The 27,014-nt window shown below is 37.9% G+C and overlaps 1 protein-coding gene across 3 annotated transcripts in view; it reads right to left on the reverse strand.

Annotated features, from left to right (window-relative positions):
* Positions 1–27,014, reverse strand: part of Immp2l (inner mitochondrial membrane peptidase subunit 2) — a 980,466-nt gene that overhangs the window by 229,683 nt on the left and 723,769 nt on the right. The window contains exon 6 of one of the 3 annotated variants that reach the window (XM_010643389.3): positions 21,932–22,118. The exons of the other annotated variants lie outside the window; for them this stretch is intronic. Within the exon in view, the coding sequence (XP_010641691.1) occupies positions 22,044–22,118 (75 nt within the window). The 3' untranslated portion in view covers positions 21,932–22,043. Of the gene's footprint in view, positions 1–21,931; positions 22,119–27,014 lie in introns of those variants that run through there. 3 annotated transcript variants of the gene reach the window in all.

Consider the following 27,014-nt stretch of genomic DNA (forward strand, 5'->3'; position numbering starts at 1 on the left):
CAACAAAATTTTCATATGCTGATATCATTTCTGGCCCAACAAATAAAAAAGTTTCAACATTTGAGATTCTTTAGTGAGAAAAATGCTGTAAGTCACTGAGGAAGTGCAGGTCATTGGTTGAAATTCCATAGCATGTGTTTCTAATGGAGTCTCCTTGCTACACCGTCGTAATTCTGCACACTAGGAGGCATGGGATGCTTTTCTGGACATGTCAGTTACTGAACAGCCCAACAGAAGAGCCAGCCTGTTGACGTGGGAATGAGTGTTTAAGCTGCTTGTCACCGCTCTGGCTGTGATAAAGGAGTTAATGGGCCCCAAACATCCTTAGGATGCTGCTGCTTCTGAGTGGCAGAGTTTGAAACCTGGAAAGGACAAGCCAGCAGCCTGATTCTGTTTGAGAATTGGTTGCTGATGACAGACACGTGAATTTGTTAAAAAGAATGAGGGCATTATGTGATTCTCAAATATGTGGATTTCTTAAAAATAATACTAAAACTACAAGTAAGGGCACGGTAACTCAGTATCATCAAAAGTTTAGGGTTTCTAGAAAATGTGCCAAGCTGGGCAAAGCTCAGACCACTTTTGCTGCTGTCAGGGTGACAACACGAAGACTGTACTGTCCCTGGTGTGACATGGGAGGCTGCTGGAGGTGCAGGAAATGGGTAGAGGCTGCAGTGACTGGAAGACTCCCCAGATTTGGGTTTCTGATGGTATCAGACCCCATACTCGGAGTTTTACTTCTTTCGCTGTTATGAGATAAAGAGAACAATAAAATGTATGGGCTCTTTGTTGACTTGATCATCGTTGTTTGAAGAGGGAAAGAAGCAAACATTACTTTCTAGCCACTTTCTCTATTTCTACAACATTGTCAAACACTTTGATTTTCTCATTGAATCCAAAAGCACAAGGTTTAATAAACAAAAAAGTTTCACTTTTTCAATTCTAGAATGATCTTAATGACTAATAAAGATGTCACAGAAAATCCTAAAAGTCAAATCTACAAGGCCTGAATGCCCAACATTAGCCTAGTAAGACATGTGATAAAGGATAATCTATTCACAAATATAAGGGGCAGCAGTTTATTATAAACAGCACACTAGGCTTATTCGTGAAAGCAGCGTACAAGTGAAGGGTGAGTGCACAAACAAGTTGCCTTTTTTTCTTTTTGTTTATTTTTATCCTAATAATTTTTTACCTAAGACAGCTCCACTTATAGCAGTTTAATTAAAACTGAAAATCTGGTTATTTTCACTTTATTTCATTTTTGAGCTTTGTGTGACATTTTAAAGTGACTAAAGTGGTGCACAACAGTAAACAAATGAAATTCAGGGCAGTATTATTCGTAGGCATCTGTAATACTGTGGCCCAGCACATAGTGGCCCTTTGAAAACAGCACCTTCAGGCAGTTGCTTTTCCTTAGTTTGAGGGGAGTCCCATGTGGTTTGGGCAGAGTTGATTCCATCACCACTTTTAGGGTGCCCCCCAAGAGAGCATTCTAACCCTTTGGCTCAGGGATAAAGAAATGATCTAATATGTAAGAGTCTAGAAGAGTCCACACAGCACTTTCCTGCTACTTCTACCTTCCCTTCTTACTCTTCACAGATAATCCCTGATACATTACTTGGTATATATCCTTTCAGACTTATTTTCTGTTGTCCATTTTTATCGACAAAATAAAGATATATACATATAGACACATATACAACCATATATATGAACTGATTATATGTATTTATATACAAAAGATTTCTAATCAAAATGGCATAATTTAAGAAATTAATTACTTCATTCACACTTAAGATTACTGACATTTTTCCACTTCACAATAACAGATCTAGCATAATTTGCTTGACCACCCCATAGTATTCTCTCCTATAGAGAAAAGAATCTACACTACAACCTGTAGGATGTTCTGTGCAGCAGGATGTGCCACAGCAGGAGAAAAACACTGGCTGTGGACAACAGACCATTTTTGGATCACCCTCTGTATCATTACTGCGCATCTCAGGAGCATTGCAAGAGGCAGATGAAGGAGTCCTGGCTGAGAGGGGAGAACATCCTGAGGAACAAGTTTGCACGTATGAGAAATGGAATCAGAAAGGCAAGACAACTCAGAAAAGAGAAAGGATATAATCTGAACCAGGTCTCTGCCATCTTCTAAGATTTAGTATCCAAAGCCTTTATTTATCAGGAAGACCAAGGCGTTTTCATGCTAGGCACAAGAGAGCCTTGGAACTGAATCATGAATCCTGCAGCAGACTGGGAATTTGGATACGGGATCTCGACTCATAGGAAATGGAGGGTGTGGGTGAATGAAATCAACATCTAAAGATATCGTAAGAATGCGAAGGCCCTGGGTCACTGCTGTGCTTGAGTTCCTATATGAAATACATAAGCTGACCTTATAAAGCTGAAAACTGCCTATGTTCATCTAATTGTCCAGTGCACACAAATTTCCATATATTAACCATAGTAACTAGAATGTCTAAAGTTCCAATTCCTTGAAGAATCATACTCAGTATCCTAAAGGAAAAATACACACACACACACACACTATGGCATACACAGTAATGACTAAAAATCGATATCCTTTACTCTTTACTTCTCCCTTCATATTTGTTAAAACTTAGTAAACCATGCAACTAGCTGCTTTTGTTTATTTTATTTTAAGTGTCTTAGGGTCAGAGACCATAGCTGCTATCGTATCCTGTAGTGTTTGGCAGCATTTATAGCATGTACCTGGCGTAGAAAATAAATTTTTGTTGAAACTATGAAAACTCAGGGGTGTGAGAGAGGAAAAAAGATTCAGAGAGGGAGGGAAAGGGGTAAGGAGTGAATGCAGTGGTACAGGAGAAAAGGCCCAGTGAAGAAGGCTAGTTGCAAAAATGATGTGCCCTAGCCAAGTGCCATGATGCATGTCTGCAATCCCAGATACTCAAGAGGCTAAGGCAGGAGGATCATAGGTGCAAGTTCAGCCTGAGCAACTTACAGAAATCTTGTCTCCAAAAAAGTGGCTGTGGGGGGCTGAAAATATAGCTCAGTGTAATGCCCTATGTTTAGTCCTCTGTAATAGAGACAGACAAAAACAAAAGAAAAAAAAAGATGTACTTTAACCCCAATGTCCCATAACAATATCCTATGAAGATGAGATCTTACTTTGTGCAAAGTTGCTCAGAATAGGACACAGTTTGAAAGAAATGATAGCTTCATTTTCTTTTCTTTCCTTACCCAAAATTGTATATATAGATTATACTTCCTTACACCTTTCTTTCTTAAAAAATGCACATTAAACAAATGTCAAGTCTATTTTTATCAAAATATACATATGGCATTTTCCAGTGCCATTGCATGTTTTCTTACTCCAGCTAGTTTTCTAATAGATACCCAGAGAATACCACAGACAGCATGCACCTGGATAGGACTTATAAGAAATCACATGGCAACAAAGTGTTTTCCCTTCTATTTCAGTCCTACTCTCTCTTTTCAAGATTAAGTACATTGTGAAAATGTTGTCATAAAATCAAAGGATATCGAGTGGCATGAGGTATAGGAAGAGTTTTTCTAACTTTCTAAATCATATTATTTTTGTACCTTATTCAACTAATTATTATTTGAACTGAAACTCCCTCTCTCATTGAATTTGAGAAAAAATGAGAACAAACTGTTTGTACTTTGTAATTGGGTCCTTTCAGCAGAAAAACAAAAAACTATTTTGTGATATTACTCCAGATTTGTATTGAACATGGCAACTCATTGTCTGTAGATTTGAGATTACATAAAAACATCAAGTTAAAATAATTTTTAATCAAAACAGAGCTAACAAGGAATGTGAGAGGGAACTATTAGTATGGTAAATTATAAATCTGATATAACAAAGCCAAAGATTTTAATTCTGGACAGAAAGATCAGAAATTTTGAATAAATAACTCCAGAATGTCTTCATTTCCTATAGATCCTGCTCTAGGCTAATGTAATATTTATCAAGTCTGTATCTACTAAAATAATTCATATCACTTAATTTCTAAAGTTCATTTTTGTTCAAGGTCAAAACAAAGAGAACATTTTTAAATTACACTAGAAGGAAGGAAGTTTTATTGTGCTGTTTCCTCAGATAAAATAATTTCACCTGACCAGAAAAATATTTTCTACACTTAATTCAGAACATGAACTATTTTCTATGCTATAAGCATACAATAACTAAAGATATCAATCCCTAATGAAACAAATAGCACTTTCAATTTGATTGGCAGGATTGGGCTGTCTTTGCTTATGAAACTAACCGGAAAATTGCCACATTTCAATTGGATTTTATTCTTTTCAAAGCAGTTGCAGAAAAACAGTCAAGTTTTTAGACACTTTCCCATGTCTGGGAGAAAATAACAGACACTTGCAATTGACAGGAGGAGAGGTTTCTTTTGGCTAATGGTTTCAGAACATTCCGTTCACAGTTGGTGGGCTCTGAGGCAGAAACAGTGTGGCAGAAAGGCCTGGCAGAGAAAAGCTGTTCAACCCACCGCAGCCAGGAGGCAGAGAAGGAAGAGTCAGAGTAACAGATACACCATGTCTTCCAAAGGCACCTCCTCCAACCAGGCAGGTTGGTCTGTCTCCTAACAGCACGTTCAGCTACTCATTAATGGATTAATCCACTTTGAGTACAGAGGTTTTCTTACCCAATCATCTTGCAAAAGTCCCACCTCTGAACATATGAGACTTCTAGAGGACACTTTAGATTTGAACCATAATATTCCTACCCTGTTTCACAAAAAAAATGCTCATGTCTATCTCCTTACGTAAAATGCATTTAATCTGTCTCTAAGAGTCCCCAATCTTAGCAGTTCCAGCATTGCTGAAAAGTCCAAGTCTAAAGTCTACTCTTGACTCAAGGGAAACTCTAAACTGTGAATACCTACGAAAACAGAAAGAAAGTATTCTAAAAGAAAGGTATAGGGGAATAAAACATTAAATCCTGCAGTGCCATGTCTATTGCCCAGGGAAAGCTGTGATGAGACGTGAGCTCACAGGGCTTTTAGCGGCCACACCTCTATTATGGCTTTACCAGTTACAACCCATTCAGGCTCTCACTGGGGCTAGCTTGGCTCAACAGTTGAAGCTTTCTTCAGCGAGGCTCTACATTCCTAGCATCTAAAACTTCTAGGGATTCCGCTGAACCTTTGGGTTCAATCTCTCAGCTTCATGCACTGCCCTCTAACGGCTCTTGGCTGGGACTGCTATACATATTTGTCTTCTTGGTGGAAGCCTTCACAACTACATAACTCTTGCATTCTGCACGCCTGGTAAACCAGCCCCATGTAAATGATATCAAAGTCTCCCACTGGCTTGATCAGTAGCTGGGTCCCCATGGACCATGGATTCAGCAGCTTCTGAGTGCTTGGAAGGCTGAATTTGGGGCTCTAAGTGGTCCTAAGTGAGCAGGGTGTCCCAGGACTCTCCTTTTAAAAATCATTCAACAGAGTGTATCCTTTTACAACTTTTAAGACTACAATGTACAGGGTCTGACCATTTTCTGAGATCCTCTTAAGCCATGTTTCATATTGTCCTCAGGCAAAGTAAGTGGATTGTTTAAAGTGGCATTAAAATTTTCAGATACCATACTAACCTCAGCCCCTTCTTTCTAGGGACTTCCTTATTGGCTAAGCTGCAAAACTGCAAGTGTTTTTGCCTTGTATTTAGCTTCTGATTCTCACTATAAATCTAGCTAAAAGCAGCCAGCAGTGCTCACAGCACAGACTGCATGTTAGGCTGCCTTGAAATTTCCTCTGCTAGGTTAACTTGTCTTCCACTTTTAAATTTGGCTTCATACAAAGTTCTACAACATGGACAAAATGCAGACAAATTCTTTGCCAAAATGAAAGATTCACGGCCTCTAACCCAATTTCCAATAGAGTCCTCATTTGCGAAAGAAACCTCCTAAGTCTGGCCTTTACTGTCTGCATTCCTATCAGCATTCTGGTCTTCTGAGCCCTGACCTGTCTCACCTATCAGGTGCTGCTGACAACATTCTAGAGCTTCTCTAGCCTGCTTAGCCAAACCTTTCCAAACTCCTCCCACAAACCAGGTCTAAATGCTTCTGAACTACGTGGTCAGATACAATCACAGCAACAACTCCATTCTTGGTACCAGATTTATGTATCAGTCACGTTCTGCCCCTGGAAGAAAATGTCCAACTTTGACAACTTGAAAAGAGGTTTATTTTGGCTCACAGTTTCAGAGGGCTTAGTTCATGGATTGGACTGACTCCAAGGCAGAAATGGTGGAGGGGCATGGTGAAGGGAAGCTGCTCAAGCCATGGCAACCAGGAAGCAGAGAGAGGGGAGGGAGAAATGGAGACAAGAACAAGATCGAACTCATCTCTTCCAGCCAAAGCCCACCTCTTGACAGTGTATTCAGCTATGAACTCATCAATGGACTAATCCACCAATGGGTAGCATGACTTATGATCCAATAACTTTCCAAAAGCCCCACTGCTGAGCACATGAGACATTTGAGGTACATTTTAGATCTGCATTGGACCCTTGACTTATGAACTCCATTCATGAGGGCTGGTTGTAACTTCAGTCGGTCAACTGAAGGCTCAGACTCCTCCCTTACTGGAGACATCTGTAGCAGGTTCCAGTGTCCTGTCCAGTGTACGATGCGGGGTTGAAGAAAGAATCAAAGACAGAGTTAAAGTAATAAGTGGGGAGCCAGGATAGCCAGTACTGACCAATCAGCGAAGGCCCTGTCCTAGCCTCTGATTTTTATTGGTAATCAAATTGGGGTAAAGGGGAATTATGTGCAAGGACATGCAGTTGGGCAGTTGTAAGGATACTAATGCAGGCAAGGCTTGTAAAGGAAAAGACAAAGCATTCTTGATTTCAGAACAGAATACACAAACTTTAAGTTTGTAATTAAAACCTTTTCCTTCTAGTTAAGAAGGTTTTAGTTGTGGGAATGAAATTTGGTTGCAAGTTACTCTGACCTCAGCCACTATGTTATCTCATGTTCAGCCCCATAGCTTCATGTTCCATTTCTCTGGCCTCAGCTGTGGCCATTAGTGAGAAGGTCATGCTAACCTGCGCATTATCGCAGTGCTTATGACCTTCTATGAGTCATGTAAACTTTGGTCAGGCTCATTTCTTAAAATGAGGCAGTTGAAGCCAGGCGTGATGGCACTCAGGAGGCTGAGGCAGGAGGTTCCAAGTCAGTCTCAACTACATAATGAGACCCTGTCTCAAAAAAACAAAACAAACAAAAAACAAATAAGTAAAAAATAAAAAATAAAATGAGGCAGTTGAGGGGTTAACTCTTTATAGCCTGCACCGCTTACAGCCTGATTTGGGCATAATCAACAGGGCATATATATACAGCCTTCAAATTCTCTTATATCCAGGCAGGAGCCCTTAGAGAGACAATGGCCTAGAATTTCTCAATTAATGCCACACAGGAAAGGATGTTGTAATATTTCTTCTAGAATTCTTTAAGAGATAAATCTCTATCTGAGACTATCTGGAAGCACAAGTGGCAGGGTTCTAACTCAAGACTTTGGTGATAAGTTAAAACTAAAATTTCAGTTGTAACCCAAGTTGTTCATATGTCAGAGTGGTAGTAACTCAATGGTCCACTGTAAACCATAACATTAAGCAATAATCCAAATTCCATTCCTATTTTTCCATTAAAGTGAATGTTTTCTATGTCACAGAAATGGTATATAATGTTTTATATGTAATTGCCATTTCATGTAGGTGGAAAGACCATTACTTGGCTCACTTAAATTTTATATTTTGATCAGAGTTTTGTATATTTTGACACATATATATTATGACTAAACACAAATTGAAAAGCAGTGTTCTTAACTATCTTAGGCTTCTAAGACTAAAATACAAGTGACCTTGAGAAAATATCTTTATACTAAAGTAAAAACTTTAATGTAGTAAATACTTTAATGAAATTTAATGAGCATATTAATTTTTCATACTAAGAATGAAAATATCCTAAAGGCAATATGACAAATCAAACTATTTTAATTTTTAAATACACATATTTTACTGTGATAGTCTGATTTCTTTCAACAAAAACAATTTATGAAGCTTAGGGTTACATATAACTAAAATTTACTTTTATCTTTTTTTTTAAGCTATTTTTTTTGGTAGCAGTAGGGATTGAACCCAGGTTCTCTAGAGAATTAAGCTATTTCCCCATTCTTACTACTTTTTGAGACAGGCTCTTACTTACTAAATCACTAAGTTGCTCAGGCTGGCCCCAATCCTCTAATCCTCCTGCTTCAGCCTCCAGAGGTCTTGGATTATAGGCATGTGCCATCACACCAGCCTATAAAAATCATTTTTAATAAGTGATTGCTCAGAAAAAAACTTAATCTCATTATAAAAATCAGTACTGAAAACATAAAATAAACTTAAGACAATGTAATCACAATATATAACATCAACAGGCATTCATTATGATGTGTAATCTATCTCCTTATCGTAATAGGTAGCATTTGTTTCACAGAATGGGACATGTGTACTTCTTCAGAAACAATGTAATTCAGACAACATCAAGCTAAAGAAACCACACTTAATTGCTCAGCACTAAGATGCTGAAAGAATGTTCTAGGAGTACCAAATAAAATCATGTGGAATGGATAAGTGATCAAAGAGTTCATGAAGAACTTGGATTTAGGCGGGTCCTCAGTTACAATTATAGCAAAGATTGGTGAGAGAAGAAGAGAAGCAGTTTAATGTTCCTTTGAGGAAAAAAGAGGGCTGGGGGGAAATGAGGTGGAGGTTGGACTGAGAAAAGCTCTCAAGCCCTCATTTTGTGGTATGGACATTACGCTGCATGCAAATTTGACACACAAATATTTGGCTGATACACAGAAATGCCCCAATTTAGAAACTGGTGAAGAGCACTAAGGAGGTCTGGTAAAAGTGGGACAAAGGCAAGGAAAGTCACTCCATTGATTTGTTAATTGAGAGTTGCTTTCAAACTCTATGAAAACTCAAGCCACCATGATTATAAAGTGACAAAGACAGTGATTGAAGCTGGTATTTTGGTGCATGTCCTATTATCTCAGCACTGCGAATCTGAGGAAGGAGGGCTGCAAGTTCAAGCCCAGGCTGGCAATTCAGTGACGTAGTGAGATCTTGTCTCAAAAACAAATCATAATGAATAAAAGTTATTGGAATGTATCTTAACACAAAGGCCCTGGATCCAATCCACAGTACCACAAACAAAACAAAGGCATACAGTGAATACAGAAACCACACAATACATATGACTTGCTTTGGTAAACTAAGTAAGCTCTAACAGTTTTACTAAACAAAAGCTTCCCCTACAAAAAAAAATCATCTGAATTTTAGCGCTAAGAAAGTTCAGAATGAGGACAGTAGTCATGCAGAGTAAAAGGAAGTACAGAGTGGAATTCTTAACTAATTATTATAAAGTAAATCTTTTAAATTGTTGTGGTTTAGATCTGGGGTGTCCCCTAAAAGCCTCCTGCATTTGGACAGAGACTGGATCATGGAGATGCTATATTGAACGTACCAAATGTGTTCAAGGGAGATGGAGCCTGGTTGAAGGCAGGAGCTTTGAAGTCACTTGGAGCATGACCTTGAAGGGTGTATTTCCCTCCCTGCCTCTTCCCTTCACACCCTGCCTCCTGGTCACCATGATGTGAGCAGTTTTACTCAGCCAGACCCTTTCTGATTACAGCCAGCCCAGGCACTGTAACAACAAGCCAAAATAAACTTCTCCTTTCAGTTGCGGATGTTGGGTATTGCGACAGATAAAGTGACAGAGACATAAGTGAAATTGTAACTATTCATTTGCAGGGTGTACTCAAATAAGACAGTAAAATGAGTGTTTTGCAAACTAATGCCACATTTCTTCTTTATTTCTCTATATTAACTTATGCTTGTTTAACTTGTTCATCTTGTTAAATTACTATCTCTATCTTGTTTTTCATATTTAGGGTGTTCATTTCTGGAAGTATTCTCAAATGTTTCATTTGGCATCACTTAATATGGGCAGACGATAAAATCTGTGCTCATTTTTATCACCTCAACCTAACTCCTCCAACCAACTACACAAATCCAATAAGAATTCAAATCTAATCTTCAGGGCACAATACAAAATTCACCTATTTATTCAAGTCTTTGATTAACGGTGTCTATATATGAAATGCTCTGGGCTTTTCAGGTAAGAGTATTTTATACAAAACTCAAGTATTATTAAATAAATATTCTATGATGTTATCACAATCTTGTGTGTGCCTATGTGCTAATGTTTAATAGCTTTTGCCTCAGGTCCAATATTTTCCATGAACTTACAAAATAAGAAAATCTCCTCTTAAGACTTGAGTTTAATTTATGGACTAACTCAGAAAATGATTTTAGATTGGAAAGTATATCAAGAAATTATTTTATAACATCCTACTGTTTTGTTTCCTATGAATATAAGACAATCTGCAAACTATCACTAACTACTAAATATCGTATAAACACATATAATGAATTTTGTTTGATTTATATATACACATACACCCATAATAGTTCATACTAAGCTTGAACCAATGCCCATAAAGAAGGAGCTTCTGCCTATTAGGAAAATCATTAATAAAAGAGGACATCTGCAATTCTATGGCCTGTACCACCTGCTATCATCTGATAAAATTTGATCTTACTTAACCTATCTACAAAGGCATTTAAAAATCATTTTTATTAGTGTATGTGTGGGATACTTACTATATACTTCCATCCTGGGGAGCTGGTACACTACATTTACAGTGGTACAGACCCTGCCCCAGCCAAGGGCAGCAGCAAGTACCAGGAGCTGAGAAGTGTGTGGGCCTTGGTGCTGTCTCTCACTGGCTGTGCAACCTTGAACACACATTTTTAACCTTCCTGGGCTCCCCTTCCTCATCTGTAAAACCAATATGATTATCTGCAACATCCCTCTTGCACTAAAACCCTGCCACTTGGTGATAATAAATGATCATGATACTGCTTCTGGTGATGACAGTAAAAATACCTAGTGTACACCCAGACCTTAATTAAGCATCAGCTGCTGTCCTATATGCTTTAATACACCACATTCATTTACACAACAATATAGGAGGTAGATATTCTATTTCCATTTTATAGAAAAGGTTCATTCACTTGCCCAAGGTCAAGTGATAGTAAGTGGCTGATATTTGGATCCAGGCACTTAGACTTAGAACCCATGCTCCTAAATATTGTTATCTTAGAATAAGTGATCATACTTTACAAGATAAAAGACAGCAATGTCCAAAGTGATGAACTTACCCACAGTTCCATGCTTTCTGGCATTAATCTAATTTAAATCCTCAATTGCTAAATCTGTAATTTTCTACTTATATATGAAGTATATTAAAAAGGATTTCACAGATATAAAAAGTGACCCCTAAAACAACTCCACGAAGGATGCTGTATATTTTCATTTGCATTTCATTTATGAGACAACTTAGAGCTAAGACCCAGACAACTGAGGCTTCCTGATTACATAGTTACTGTGCTTTAAATGCCTTACACAATGAGGAAAGGCAAAACTCACAAGTTACAAAGCCAATGAACACACCTAGGAAGGAAACTTGGGGTTCCTGACTTCTACTCTTACCTGAACATTAATCAACTCTCAAATCTCTTCTTCAATTCCGGCTTCTTTCTTGGCCGAGGTCCTTACAAATCGGATTTAAAATACCCAAATGAAATGTATCATTTTCTCCTGAAACTTACTTTTTTTTCTCTTAAATTATCTTTTTCTGATTGATGACACTAATAATCACTTACCTGACCCAGAAATTTAGAAGTATCTTGCTTTTCTTTTCCTCAATCCCATCTGTTCACTCAATTCTATAAATTCTACCTTAAAACTACAGCTCAAATCTATTTATCTTCATTCATATTGTTGCTGCTTAAAGTCTTAAATCATGGGGAGTATACAAAGGTCCTCTGTGACTGATGACAATTAACTTACCGTCTTTCTAGCCTTACCAAACTACATATGGCTCCTCATACTTTATTTAGCACAAGTTTCTCCATTCCTCTTGTGCCTGAGAATTTCTCTTCATTATGGACATCTCCTTATCGCAAATACTTCTTCCTCTAAGAAATGTTTCCTTACCAGCTCTCATTCTCAAATAAATAACCCTTCTTTTTCTACCTTTCATAGTATAGTTGAATGATAAAAAACATCTTTCTTTTTATACTTTTCATAATATAGTTGAATGATGAAAAACATCTTTTGGGCCAGGGATTTAGCTCAGTGGTTCTGCTGCCTGGCTCGCAAGCACAAGGACCTGAGTTCGATCCCCGGTATCCCACCAAAAAAATATTTCATTTGATGACATTTAGCCCCAGGCTCTGTGCTTTTGAGTGTCTTCTCTACTTCTTCTAAAGCTATGCCATGAAAATACAGTGGACCCTCAAATTACAACAGGCCTGACATACAAGCAACTTGGGTTAATTAGGTTAATAGAAGATTCACCTGCCTCTTGTTATCTAGTGTACCCAGGTAAACACCCAGATCTCAGCTGTACTGAGTTACAACCTATTTGAGGTATAGCCAGCGCTCCCAGAACTGAGTGAGTTCATAAGTCATGGGTCCACTGCATTATTCCCATTTTAAAAATGAAGTCCCCGAGGCACAGAAAAGTCAGATGGCTATGTAGTTTAGATGAGATGAAGCCCATGTTCAACATTTTTGACTTCAAAACCCTGTGCTCTTTCCCTTTCACATGTTACTTCCTAAATTGTTTTCCACATTCCACCGAGTATCAGGCTCACAAGGCAGGGGTCTGAGGAGCTGGCCCCAGGGTCTGGCAAACAGTACTTTACAAACACCTGGAGAGGAAGTGACTAGACCCATGTGCTGTTTAATCCACTCCATAAAATCCTATTTTATTAACCGGCTTTTAAATAGAAATGCCAGTTTTATGAACGTGACTGATGCGGAAAGAAGATGTGAACAATGTTTATGAGTTTTTAATGTAATTTTTATTGAGTTTTTTGGTATCCAAACTCATTAATAAAAGAAATAAAAATACTACTGGCATGCTTTATCTCCTAACATCATTCAGATTGGTTTCTTTCTTTCAATAAGATAGATGGGGTAAATTATTAATTTCTTTTCTCCTAGAAAGGCCCATCCATTTTTCACACAATGACCTAAGCCCTGTTTTATAAAAATGTATTTGCAGATACGGCTGACATGAGTTTGTCTGTGACTGTCTGGGCAATTACATTTCTTCTTCAAAAAGCAGTATTGGTATTCATTACATGATTGTAAGGATTATAAACTCTGAAATGTTTTTTATTTTACCAAGGCAAATTTTATCACTTATCTCGTAGCCTAAGTTTCTTTTAAAGATAAACTTCTTCTAAGAATGGATACATTCTACTAAGTAACTTCCTAGTACATGCTCGCAGGCATCTGAAGGGAAAAAGAGCACTATAGAGAGAGAGCGGGGTAGAGATCCGGAGATGAGGAACTAAAGTAAACTCCTTGCATATCAAGTGTGTGTGCCTCTTTGCTCGCGCGTCGCCAGTTCAGGCCCCTGTAGTCGCAGACCGAGTTGCCCAAGGCAATCCGGCTCGCGACACTTCCAGCTTACGAAACTGACATTTGTGAAAGGAGTATGCTAAACTGTTGTCATACCTTCATGTTTAAAAAAATACTGGATCCTCAAATTACGACCAGCCTGACATATGAACAACTCAGGTGAATTAGGTTAATGGAAGGTTCATTCTGCCTCATGTTATCTATAAACTGTACCCAGGTAAACATACAGAGCTCAGCTGTATTGACTTACAACCAATTTGAATTAAAGCCAGCCCTCAGGAACAAATTGAGTTTGTAAATCAAGGGTCCACTGTACATCCTGTGCAAAATGATGATTTGCCTATTTTTCTCAGCGGCCCCTCCATGCTTTAAGAACAAAATTAGGAGTCAGGCATGTTGGCGAACCTCAGTAATCAACACCAGCACTCAGGAGGCTTAGGCAGGATTGCTGGGAGGCCAGCTTCTGCTACATAAGTTCAGGGCAAACCTGAACTCTGAAGCAAGATGACTCTCAAAAAGCCAAAAAGCTACTTGGTGGAAAAGAAGTTCCAAAGGTTTTCAAAGATGCTCAGAAATAACCATCAAGTATAGAACATCCATTCTCCGAATTTTATTATTTTATTTGTTTGTTTGTTTGTTTATTTATTTATTTAATTTTATTTTTGGTTTTTTGAGACAGGGTCTCACTATGTAGTTGAGACTGACCTGGAACTCACTATGTAGCCCAGCCCAGGCTGGTCTTGAAGTCACAGCAATCCTCCTGCCTCAGCCTCCCACGTGCTGGGATTACAGGTGTGCACCACCATGCCTAGCCATTCTCAGAATTTTAAAACTACTCATTCCAAGAGTGTGAACATTCAAACCAATTTCTTGTTTTTGTATGTACTTATTTAACTTTCTTGAATTATTGTGTTTTGTTTAATCCTAATGTTCTTTTAACAATTGGAACCTACAGTATATTATATTGCTGAAAACAGTGACACATAGATTGAACTTGTGATAGATGTTGACAAATTATTGCCAAAGAGTTTGTACCTATTAATAGTCCCATCAGGATATTCTCAAATGTTTCGGTCTCAGGACCCCTTTATCTTCTCAAAGAACTAAGTTATCTCTCTGTATTTATCATATTACAGCTGGGAAATTTTTAAATATTTGCTAATACATTTTTAGGAAAATGATGAAACCATTACACATCAATGTAAATATTTCATTATAAACAACCATTTTCCAAAACAAAAATTACTGAAGATAGCTTTGTTCACAAATCTAAAATTTTTATGATTTTCTACTTTTGGAAAATCTTTTTTATGTCTGCTTAGTAGAAGACAGAAATATTATCTTACCTATTGGAATATATTGCTTTCTTTGAAGTATTTGAGGAAAACTGACCTCACACAGTTGGAAAAAGAAAAAGCATTTTAACAGACATTTCACACATCTATAGATTTTCTTCTTTGAAATCGTACCAAAAACTAAAAGTACTAGTTTTGTTTAAAAATGGTGTGGATGTAGAGCCTACTGTAATAACTGCTCCATGAACATCTTTTAGTTTTGATTCATATGTACATTATACTTTTAATGGATCTTACCTAAATGAGATTCTATTACACCACACCTTGGTCATTTGGAAAGTACCAATTTATTAAGTTACACAGATCTTCCAAAGTTCTCTTATTTCACTACAGGAGATTTAAAAGTTACATTTATATCGGCACAAATTCCATCAGAAAAGCCTTTTAAGTTTAAACATGTAAGCAAATAGTAGAGGATATAAATGTTCCAAAATTCAAAGCATTGCACTGCAAAGAAGCTTAATTCTATCACTGGTACCAAATACTGTTGAATTACTCTCCTTGAAGCAATAGGCTCAGCACATTAATGTCTGACTGTTGGGCAAGTATTTTATCAAAGTATGAAAACTTTCAGTTTGTCAGTCATTCTTTCCAGTGAAAGTGGTGTGTCATGAGGGGTGCAGCCAGAAAATCCAGCCAGCAACTCAACATCCCAGGTGCCTTCCCTCACGCCAGTCACTGTGCTCCAAGGCACAGCACAATTGATCTATGCCTGCTTCTCATTCAGTAGTACCAAATGTCAGAAAAGGACATTGTGAGCAAATATTGAGACTTAATAATTTGACTCCTTCATCAAGAGCATTCCTAAATGAAATAGACGTATCTTTTTGAAAGCCAGCGTAAAATAAGGAAAAAGCAAGAGCTCAACTTGGTGTTACTGCCTGGGTTTCTGACAAGACATCTGCAGTCTGCCCACATTGCCTTTGCACCAGCAAAGCCGATGAAAACCAGTGGAAGTGACCAATAATGGCTTCACATTCTTTTGATCCCAGAAACCCCTTGAAAGTGTTTTGAGAATTGCCAGATCTACAGATCACCCCCAGAAAGCTGTTAGCCTATCTCATCCCCTTCTCAAAGCTGAGGAAAGCAAATTCAGAATTAACTTTCCAAAGGCAGTTCTTAGAAATCCCAAGAAAAATGCTAAACTCAGGCTTTCTAACTCCAACTTCTTGCGTTTGAGATCCTAACATATCCCTGAGGAGACCTTCCAATGCACTGCTAGTACGGTCGCAAAGTTCGCTTTAGTGAGATTTCACGGCAGTCCTTACTTTGCCCTCCGGAGTTATAACATACATTTATTCAACAAGCATTTACATTGCTTCTCCTATGAGCCAGGGACTGAGTCCCAGGTTGGGGTGCCACAGTGAATGAGGTACCGTCCTCAATTTCAAGGATTTCATGATTGACTAGGAGACAAATGTGTAAAGGAGGACCTATAATGCCATATGATGAATGTCATACTAGTGCTTTGTACAAAGTATTTCAGAAGCACCGAAGAGTGACTAATTGTGCCCAAAGAAGGAAGGAGCAGGGGTCAGTGCATTTTGGTTGACTTGAAGGACAAATACACCTAATCACTTTATTCACAATACAGTCTTTCACACACTTGAAGATAGCCACTGTGTATCCTATACTATTTAAATTTCTGCTACTTCCAATTAAATATTCCCAAGGCCCTTTAGAATATATGATGAAGATAAATATAGGAATTAAATTCCACATTATGGAAAATATGTATTGATCTTTCTTCTGCAGGTATATATGCACATTTGTTAACACTAGCCAGTAATTAATCATGAGAGACCTAGACAATTTTGCTTAATATCCAAATAGCTTATTCTGAACCAGAACGGGAAACAAAAGTGAGAGCTAATGAGGCTACTGACAGTGGTCTCCGTCCAGGTTTTTTGGACATCATTGTTCGAAGTGGAGATCAGCAAATCCTTTCTGTGAACGAACAGATAGTAAACAGTTAAGGATTTGTCAGATGATCTCGGATAACTGTTCAGCTTTTCCCTTATAGTACAAAAACAGCCATAAACAGTATATAAATGACTTGGCATGGTATTCCAAAGACCAGTCAGTAGGCCAGATAAGGCTAATAGGCCATAGTTTGCTGATTCCCACTCTAGGTCATCTTTATTCTGTGCCCTATATCCTTCCACTGTACCCTGGAAAGGACATTAGACTGGGAAGTGGCATAAATGGCTTTTAGTTCTACTCTTGCCCATAACTAGCTGTGTAGTCTTGAGTAAACTGCTCCACTGCTCCAACACTCTTTTTCTTATGTCTAATCAAGAATCCTTTCATTATATGACCAATAATGATTCTCCCCATATTAGTTACTTTCCTGCAACTTAGACAAAGAACCAAACACCCTCAATTTAAAGGTGAGAGATTTATTTTGGCTCACAGTTTCAGAGAGTTCAGTCCATGAATGACTGGTGGGCTTCAAGGCAGAGATGGCTGGTGAAAGGGGCTGACAGAAGAAAGCCGCTCACTCCATGGCAGCCAGGAAGCAGGGAGAGGGAAGAGGCTAAAAACAAAAATATACCCTTTCCTTTCATGCTTCCAGGGAATCACCTCTTCTGCTTTCAGATATGAACTCATAATGGGGAGACAGTTTAGGTCTAAAACATTACTTCCAAAGAATCACTGCTGAGTAACTTTTCCCACCTCAAAACTCTTAATTCATCCCATCACAGAGTAATGTGAGAAACGACAAAAAAAATGGTAATGACTTTACGTGACAGGAAGAAAAGTGTGTATCTCAAGTGAGGTTACAATAGGCTTGGTCCACTCTTCATGGGTCACAGCACAAGTAACGTTCATTTCAAACAGAAGCTAAGAAGACTATTCAGAGGAAAGAAAACGGGGATCTGAAAACTTTGGGGATTTCAGCAAATGAAATGTGCTTCAAAGAACTGGGCAAAGAATGGAAAGCGGAAACATGGTAGGTATGTTACTTTTCAAACGCTAGGAATCATCGGACAAACATCTGAACCGTAAAGAAAAAATTTCAGGCCTAAGTGATATTTTAAAGTTAGAGGATTCAGTGCAGTACAACTTCTGTGCCTTCTGAATTTTCAAAATATCTTGAGTATGCAATTATTGCTACTAGTGATGCTAGAAGCAACTCCATTACTAATGCCTTATATTTATATACCTATTTAGGGTTTATATGCTTTCGTATCATATTCTTTAAGCTTCGTGAGCCTATGACATTGGCAAAGATGAATATTATGGCTGCCTTTGTACAAATTAACTTCCGGGAGTTTTCCTAGAAGATTCTTAATTCAGTAACAAAGTGGGGAGGGGCTAAAGATTAATTCCTAAATTAACTTAGAACAGTCAAATGAACACAAAAAACAGACAACACCAAATATTTGCTGGATCTTTTTCTTTTATAATTCTAGGAGGAAGGAGGGCCTAGGGGAGTGGCATTTTCACTTCAAAATACTTTGAATTTGGAAATAATTGTTTAGCATTTTTCTTCAGTAATTAATATCAATTTACCTAGTTTTTCTGTTAGGTACTTCAGACAAACGTAAATAATTCTTGAATATATGTCAAAAAATGTTTGGGAGTGGAGTATGATGTTCTACAATAAATGAGAAAAATTCTAAAGAATACTATTTGTATTAAAAAGAAAAAGAAAAAAGAATCCAAGCATCTGTGAATAAGCCAAATCACTAACTGACACAAAGAGATTAATATTTTAATGTTATACTTGCCTTGTATCCAGACACAACTTTGAACATAATAGATTTGGTTTCAGAACTGAAATCCTAAAGATTTTGAGGATTTTTAAAAAATATGTATAATTAACTACATCTTTGAAGGCTGCTGAAGGTTGCAGAGGGCAGAAGCAATGCATTTGGTATTAAAGTGACTCAATCTATGCGAGGCCACCACAGTTTCCAACACAGAACAGTACAAGAGACTTGAGAAAGGAGCAATATTGAAGCTAGGTTGTTTGAAGGGAGAGGATGAAATTACCTTCAGTCTTCAGTTCTTTTTTTTGGACACAAGGACACCAAAAAAAACCAAAGCTGGAGAAGTCACCACTATTATGCCTGGTATTCTTACCTGTCATCACCATCTAAGTTTTCATAGAAGAAATCACAATATCGCTAACATCCTAGATCCACTTGTGTGAGAAAAGCAGGAGCAGGGTAATCTGTGGTGGCTTTGGAAAGGAAAAGGGTACACCCTACTCTACTCCTCTGTGGAGAAGTTGAGCATCTTTATGGGCTGATAGCATCCACCTGAGGCTCATGCCCTTTTAGCCACAACAAGAGAGGGTCTCCCACTTGCCCACGAACTAATTCCTTTTAGAAGCTAAGATTTCCCACTGGGTGTGGCTGGGAGAGGTAGCACTGGGGACAACAGTGTTGGCTTGCAGACAGGGGTTAGTTTGTGAAAAGTTGGTATGTACGATGAAAATGACCTGGAATCAAAATGCACAGGAAGAGTCCTGTTTTCCTAAAAGCATGCTCAACTCTTTAACTTACATGAACACAATATATTCAGTAGTATACAGTTCATAGTAGAAAAGCCATCTTGTACCTAAATGATCAATGAAATATTTTAATATTAGAAACAACCTCAAAAATAAAACATAGTTTTAAGAGGGTAAAATTGGAGGGTAATTTGTCCCTACTGCTTATAAAATCAGCACCCTTCTCTCACTTCATTCTCACTTCCTGCACCTTGTTTCCTGGCTAGCTACAATCAAATCCGAACAACCATGTTCACCTAGAGACATTCCGCAGCATCCTGGCCTTACTGTCTAGCCTATTTCCTATCACCGATTACTGCAAACTTAAAGCAAGTTAGATCAAACATAGGTTAAAACAACCCCAGTCTATCATCTCACCATTCCAGAGGTCAGAAGTCAGGATTTGCTGCTCTGAGTTTCCCAGGGCCAAAACGAGTGGTAGCTGGCTGACTCGCAGACGGAATTCACTCCCAAGCTCATGTGGGCCATTGGCAGAATTTAAATCCACACAACAGCAGGGTGAGGTGCTGTTTGCCTGCAGAGGCATCCTGTCTTTGGCCTCTGGCCCCCAGGTCAGCAGTGCAGGCTGAAGCTTCTGTAAGCTCTTTCCCACTAGTATTTTTGTTCGGTCAGGGTCTTCTTCTTTTTCAGCATGCTCAATTTTACATTTTCTATATGGTTTTATTCAAATATATATAAAACTCTATTAATGAACCTCTTTGAGAAGTTTTCATTTCTTGCATCTCAAATGTCTACCTCCCTTTCTGCCTCATCTTTCCTGAGTCTCCTTCTTCAAGGGATTCTAACACTTCCGCCTTCTGGTTCGCTTTTAAGGGCTCATGTGATTATCTTGGATCCACCTGGAAAAACGCAGGTCTCTTGCCCCATGTTAAGCTCTGCTTATTATTAACCTGCAAAATCCTTAAACAGCAGCATCTAGATGAGAGTTTGATCGAAAAAGACAGGGGGTGGGAATCTTTAGAAAGTAAACACCTTTAAAATTTCTCCCACCATATTGTAATAAAGGTTTGGTCTCTCAAACATACTTTCTATAGACACTAAAATATCTTTCATATATAGCCCAAACAGATGGGCAGTCAAGTTGGTAAACAAGATCTTGTTTGCAAAATGATGAGCCAAATGAAAACCCACCAAAGAGGACTGTTATGAAAGATTACAAACACTTGAATAAAACCATACAGGGTTGCAATAGCTAGTTTAAAAATAAGCATTCATGAAAGAAAGAATGCCCTGGCCTGACAAAATACTAGAAGCAGAAGCTTCATTTGTTCTCCAGACAGTTGGGGTCACTGATTTATTTAGAGGTGCCCAGGTGTTACTTCTTGCCAGGCGAAGTCTAAAGTGCTTAGTGCTTTGAAACAAACAGAGCTTTGAGACTTTTTAAAAGCCTAGGTGAAAGTTCCTAATTGAATCTAAAGATCCCAGCTGGGTTCTGAGACACTGGCTTCCAAACAGATTTGACTTCAAAACCACTCTGGCATTCTGATTTTAGCCAGGTTTTTCACTGCACTGTCTTTATCCTGGCATATTCATGGGTTTTACTAAATAACATCTGAGCAAAGTAAGTCAAGGTGGAGTTCAGGAACTCCCAAAGCATGACACACTTCTTTGGGCAGTGGTCAGACACTAACTACTCTTCAGCCCACAAGCCAAGGCAGCCCCTCCCAAATTTTCACAGAATAACAGAGACCTGCAGGTGAGATACTTCATAGCTTTGCTCTAACTTTACTCGGCATGGTGGCCAATGGTCAACTCAGAATGTTGTGAAGACCAAGTCCTGTGCTATATGCCTTCCCCAAGTTCTGTCACATGGATGGCCATTCACCCTCCACAAGTATTTTGCAGATACTGGATACTGATAAATAGTGAAAAGTTTGTTTTTTTTCCAGGTACCACTCAGAAGGTTAGAACTCCTCATAGGGACTCTAGGAACCACACATTTCTGGAAAGTATGGTAGTGCAGAGGGAGAATTCCCTTTTCTCTGATTATGCGAATGACACAAACATACCCAATTTGGACACAGAAGTAATGATGGCTTTTCTAATGACCTGGTTGCTGAGGAGGAGAAAGGATTGGGAACTATTTTTCTGTTCCTTACAGAACATTCACGACTTGTTTTCCTCCAAGAACTCAATAGTTGATTAAAATACCCTCTTGCCATATCTTACCTCAAATACAATCAATACACCTGGAACAGCACTGCTTCTTACTAAAGTAAGAGCCACAGAAAATTTATTCCTTTGCTAACTAGTAATCATGGGAGACAGTCAAACCAGAACCAACAATAACACAGGATCCAATATTAACTCAAACGTACCATTTCTAAACTTATTTTGTAATTGAGTATTAATTATAGAATCAAAAACCTAAGTCTTGATTTCCATCAGGTTGAAGGAGAGAAAATTATAGTGTGTGACCCACAGAGTATTACAGTGGATTAAGATTGGGGATTACCACTTCTACTATAAAGAGAGATTGTAGGGACCAAAGAAGTTTTAAAAGGAAACATGAAAACTGGTCACAGCTGACCACAGTGATCTTCTCAGAGACTTTGACTTCTATGGAGCAAAGCAGAAGCTGGTTCCCACTAGTAGGTGCCGTTTTCCACTTGCCAGGAGTCCACCGGTTTACTGTGTAACTCGTCAGTCTTACAAGGGCAGACCTGGGGTAAACACAGATCCATCGCCATGGTTAGGTTTCAGGTGAAAGCACTCACCTAAAAATGTCTTCCAGGAGACTGATTTGTCAACTGTGCAGTTTGGGCTCACAGGAGTAGGAAATACATGGAAATATATAGGTAACTAGATTACCTATAGTACTTAGAGAAGAAAATGTATTTGCTTTACTAAAATAGAAGCAAATCAACAACAACAAAAAAACACTGGAAAAGACTCAAAAGAGGTGTGTGTGTGTGTGTGTGTGTGTGTGTGTGTGTGTAGAGGGAGTTTCTTTCAAGGAGCCAAATAAAAGGTCATGATGCCTGTCATCTAGGTATTATACCTTTATTACTGTATGCTTAAGAATAAAGGTGTTTATCATCTGTGACAAAAGATCTGACCTACATACTTAATCTGGGGTATGGTAAAGCTTTTTAGAGTCTCTGGGACTTTGTTTCTCATCTGAGCTCTCTCAGATTATCACAGACTCTTAAGACGCCTAGTAGTGTCTGGCGCATCAACCTGCCCTAACTCAAACATCTTGAGAACCCTGGACCAAGGACATTCATAAATTGATGAAGAAAACCAGAAATATCAAAACTAGGAACATTTACAGTTTTTGGTTGTAGATTGCAAATAATTTAATCAATTTGACATATATATTTTCATTCCCCAAAGATAGTTCTATTAAGCATGGTAGCTGTATTTTTCCAAATCTTTTTTCTTTCTTTGTGAATTCACTGAGTAGAAATAAGACCTGTTATTTTTGCACATATGCCACTGTACTCAATAAATGCTAAAGAATAGAGGATTATAAATTTTTAAATAATTGTGTCTTATTCTAATTGTTTTCTCTTGTTCTTCTCATTTAACAAATCTGTTTTCAAATTCGTGTCCTAGCAGGGAGTTACTATCTACCCTGATGGGTCATTGACTCTAAGGAGCATGGCATATGCTGAAATGAACATTGTAATTACATTTAGACTCAGGGCAACACCCAATTGTTCACTGTCATTTGTAGTCGGAAGCACCTACAAATGACATATATTAATGAACAGAAGGCCCTGTGGTGAGTTAATAGGATAACAAATCCTGACCACTACTGCATAAATTGCAGGGGAGGTGGAGTGCAGTTCTTTATAAACAAATGGCCCAGTGGGATGGGATCTCTGTCACGGTGAAGAGCGGACAAGGCTGTGTTCTCATGGTTCTATCAACATCTTCAATTCATTACATTCTAGCTGGCCGTTTCCCAGATTTTTGGGAGTAAAACCTGAATTTACAACTCTTCTTGTAATGTGGGGACAGGGCGGTACATTCATGAACATGTCAGTACCCTCTCATACACTATAAGCTGTAAAGAATCCCCTTAAAAACCTCAGCAGCCGGAGACCTTCTGTTTATTGCCCTTGTGCTTTGGGTGACTGATGCGGTGTAATGAAACATAAAGCATTAATGAAATTGTATTTTATTTTCCCATTAAATTGGAATAAATAGAAGAGATTGATGACATCCAGTGCTACTGAAGATGCCCGAGGCACAGGAAAACTCTCAGGCACTGCTGGTGGCTGTAAGAATTGCCACCACCTTTCTGAAAAGCAATATGCCAATGTACATTTCAAGTTAAAGGTGAAGATGTAACTTTAAAGCAGAACACCTAAGTATATATGTGCAAAATTGTTTATTGCAATACTACTACCCATGGCATAAAACTGGAAATGACTTGCCACATCCATTAATAAAGAAATTATGAAATGAAACATGCATTCACATTATGGAATATCAGACAGCTGTGAAAAATAATTAACTGCATGTTTAAATATCGACATCATGTTTGATTTATGAATTGTCTATGACACATCCTATAAAAGGAAGCAAATAACAGAACATATAGAGATTATTCCAATTTAGAAGAGAAGACAGGGAGGGAAGATGGAGAGAAGAAAGAAGAAAGCAAGAAGATGGAAGGAGAGAAGAAAAGAGAGCAAATGAGAGAGACATTAGAAGACAGAGAAGAGTGAGGCTGTGGAAAACACTAAAATCTATTTATATGCATGTATCAGTTAGCTTTCCGCTGCTGGGACAAATACCTGACTTAAAGGGGACAATGTTTCCCTAGCTCACTGTTTCAGAGGTTTCAGGCCACTATCACTCAACAGCAAGGCAGAAAGGAAGAAGCACATGGTGGAGAGAAGCTGCTCCCTGCATGGCAGCCAGGAAGCAGAGAACGGAGGGAGAGTCCGAGAGGAAGGGGCCGGGCACCAGAAAGAGTCCCCAGGCCATGCCCTCAGATCGCACCCAGACACACCCCAGTGTGTGCTTTACTAATCTCCTAGCCATCTCAAGCCAGTGAAATTGACCATCAAGGTTAACTGTCACAGTGTCTATGTCTATCAGACATATGTTTAAAAGGTGCTATACCCCAGATCATGATTTTACCGCCTGTTATATACAGGGACACGAGACTAAAGGGGGAAAGATGAAGCAATTAAAATTTTTCTTTATCCTGTAGAGTTCTTTGGGGTTTATTTAATACAGAGAATATGAATTACTATTACTGCCCACCTTTGTTTAAAAAACAGTAACTTAATTTGAAGAAGATGAGTACCTCATGTAGAGGCTTTCAACAGTGTGACAGGGAACTACTTTTAGTTCAATGATGATTTGAAATAAATGAAGAAATACAAGAACATAATGTATGCTGAAACTGTACTTCCTCCCTGGCAGGAATGCCAGCGTAGCTATGATATCAAAATGCCTAGACGGCCTAGAAATGGAGCCTTAATTTTTAACCTGACTGTGAAACTCAGAGGTTGAGCCTGAGTTGCACCAAGAGACCAACAGGCCATTTAAGATCACACTGTTTTGGGGACCAGACTAGGGAGGGGTATTCAATGTGTTTTTGCTTAATGGATCCCTCAAATAATTAAATGATATTGTTATTCCAGGAAAAATAACTTGGCTAAGAATAACTTTAAGTCTCTTATAAGTCTACTTAACATCAGGAGTAAAAATCTTTGAATTTTTTAATAGAAGAGTTTTTAGCTTCCTAAATAATCAAGTTCATCCAGTAGTTATTTGGGTCTTTGATTATACATTTCTGTAGAATTTTTTGAGCATGTACTCCACACACATGCAAATTTATTTGTAAGTAATCTACATGTTCTAGTATTAGCTATCCTTTGACTTAACTTTTAATTAAAAAACAGAAGTAGATATTTTATTATTTGTTTCTTACACATAAGTAATGAATTGTTCTTTGTTTCACATGATGTTTGCATTCCTCTTTGGGATCCTGGATTTTACAGGTCTAAATGATTTATTGATTGGGTCCACTTATATGTTCCATTAGGTACATGGAAAAATTAAGTGAGAAAAACAATAATACATGGATGAATCTCTGCCTGCCACCCAATTGTTGATGTTAATGTAGGCTGAAATATTTTAAGGTCCAGAGATTTTATTTCCCATGAATATTCAACACTTATAGTACAGTCGATATCACTACCTTCTTCAGAGATAAGATCCACTTTAGCTCAAAAATTCATTTCAGTAGAGTCATTTGACCTTCAATCTCTTCATTAAGGTCATATATATGAGAAAATCTCAGACTCAACAGATAAATTAGACGATGATTCACATAATGAACATTTTTTGTTACACTGAAGAACAAACAGGCTATCTTTATATAACCATGTTCATTATTATTTGCACAATTATGTTATATATATAATTTATGGATAAACATCAGTCAAAACATCAACTGAATAAGTGATATTTATTAGGACATGTGAATGGTGTGTGGATAATTTAAAACAAATGAAGTTTATTTATTTTGGTACCGGAGATTGAATTTGGGACCTTGTGTTTATAAGGCAGGCAGCGGAACCACTGAGCTAAATCCCCGGCCCAAACAAATGAAGTTTAAAATCTTGAAGACAATCTCAGTGGCAGACTATGTGATTAGCATGCACGAGGCCCTGGTTTTGATCCCTAATATCACACAACACACACACACACACACACACACACAATCTCAAAATATACCTAGAATGAAGGATTTTTGCATATTTTGACCACGAATAAATGATAAATGTATAAGGTGGTGGATGTACTAAATACCTAACAACTACTATACAATGGAAACATGTATCAAAATGTCACACTCTACTCTATAAATATGTACAATTATGTGCCTATTTAAAAAACTTAAAATTAATGAAAAATGATCTATTAAAGTCATTTAAACTGTATTGAAAGGCTACTTTGTTTTCAACTATGGTTAATACAAACGCTATTGTCTCTTGACCATGGTATAGACAAATCTGCTTAGGACAAATGTGGTGCTTACAATAGACTATTTGATATACATTCCTGAATAAATGTCTCTTTTTACACGTGTCTTCCCACCCCAGGCACTCAATACATATATTTTCTTTTTTTTGCATAAAAACATATACTTATATGGTTATGTACATATATATACAGTATATTTTTTCAGGTAGTTGATTTTAATATATGTGTGTGTGTGTGTGTGTGTGTGTGTGTATAATGAAAAAACTTATTTAAACACATAAGCATTTATGTCCTTAAACAAACTGATGTCTCTGTATTGCCATTCAGAAGCACACAAATATATTTTAGTAAATTAAGTATTTAAACATTTTATGATTGTTGTACTCATTAATCAAATATGTAGGCTGGTTATTCTCTGCTTGCAAACATTCCTTCCCGCTGTGATTTTGTCCACCCTTTCTTCTGTCTTTTGTTTTGTACTCCTGGATGAGTCTCTGATGTCACATATTGATGGCCTTCTCTACCCTCTGGCTTTCGTTTGTGTTTAGTCAACAGAAGGCTAATGAGAAATAATGGCAGAGCATCAGAGAACGAGTCTCCCTTTC

This window comes from Fukomys damarensis, unplaced genomic scaffold (assembly GCF_012274545.1).
Source record: "Fukomys damarensis isolate Sample0158 unplaced genomic scaffold, DMR_v1.0_HiC HiC_scaffold_4, whole genome shotgun sequence".
Classification (NCBI taxonomy): domain Eukaryota; kingdom Metazoa; phylum Chordata; class Mammalia; order Rodentia; family Bathyergidae; genus Fukomys; species Fukomys damarensis.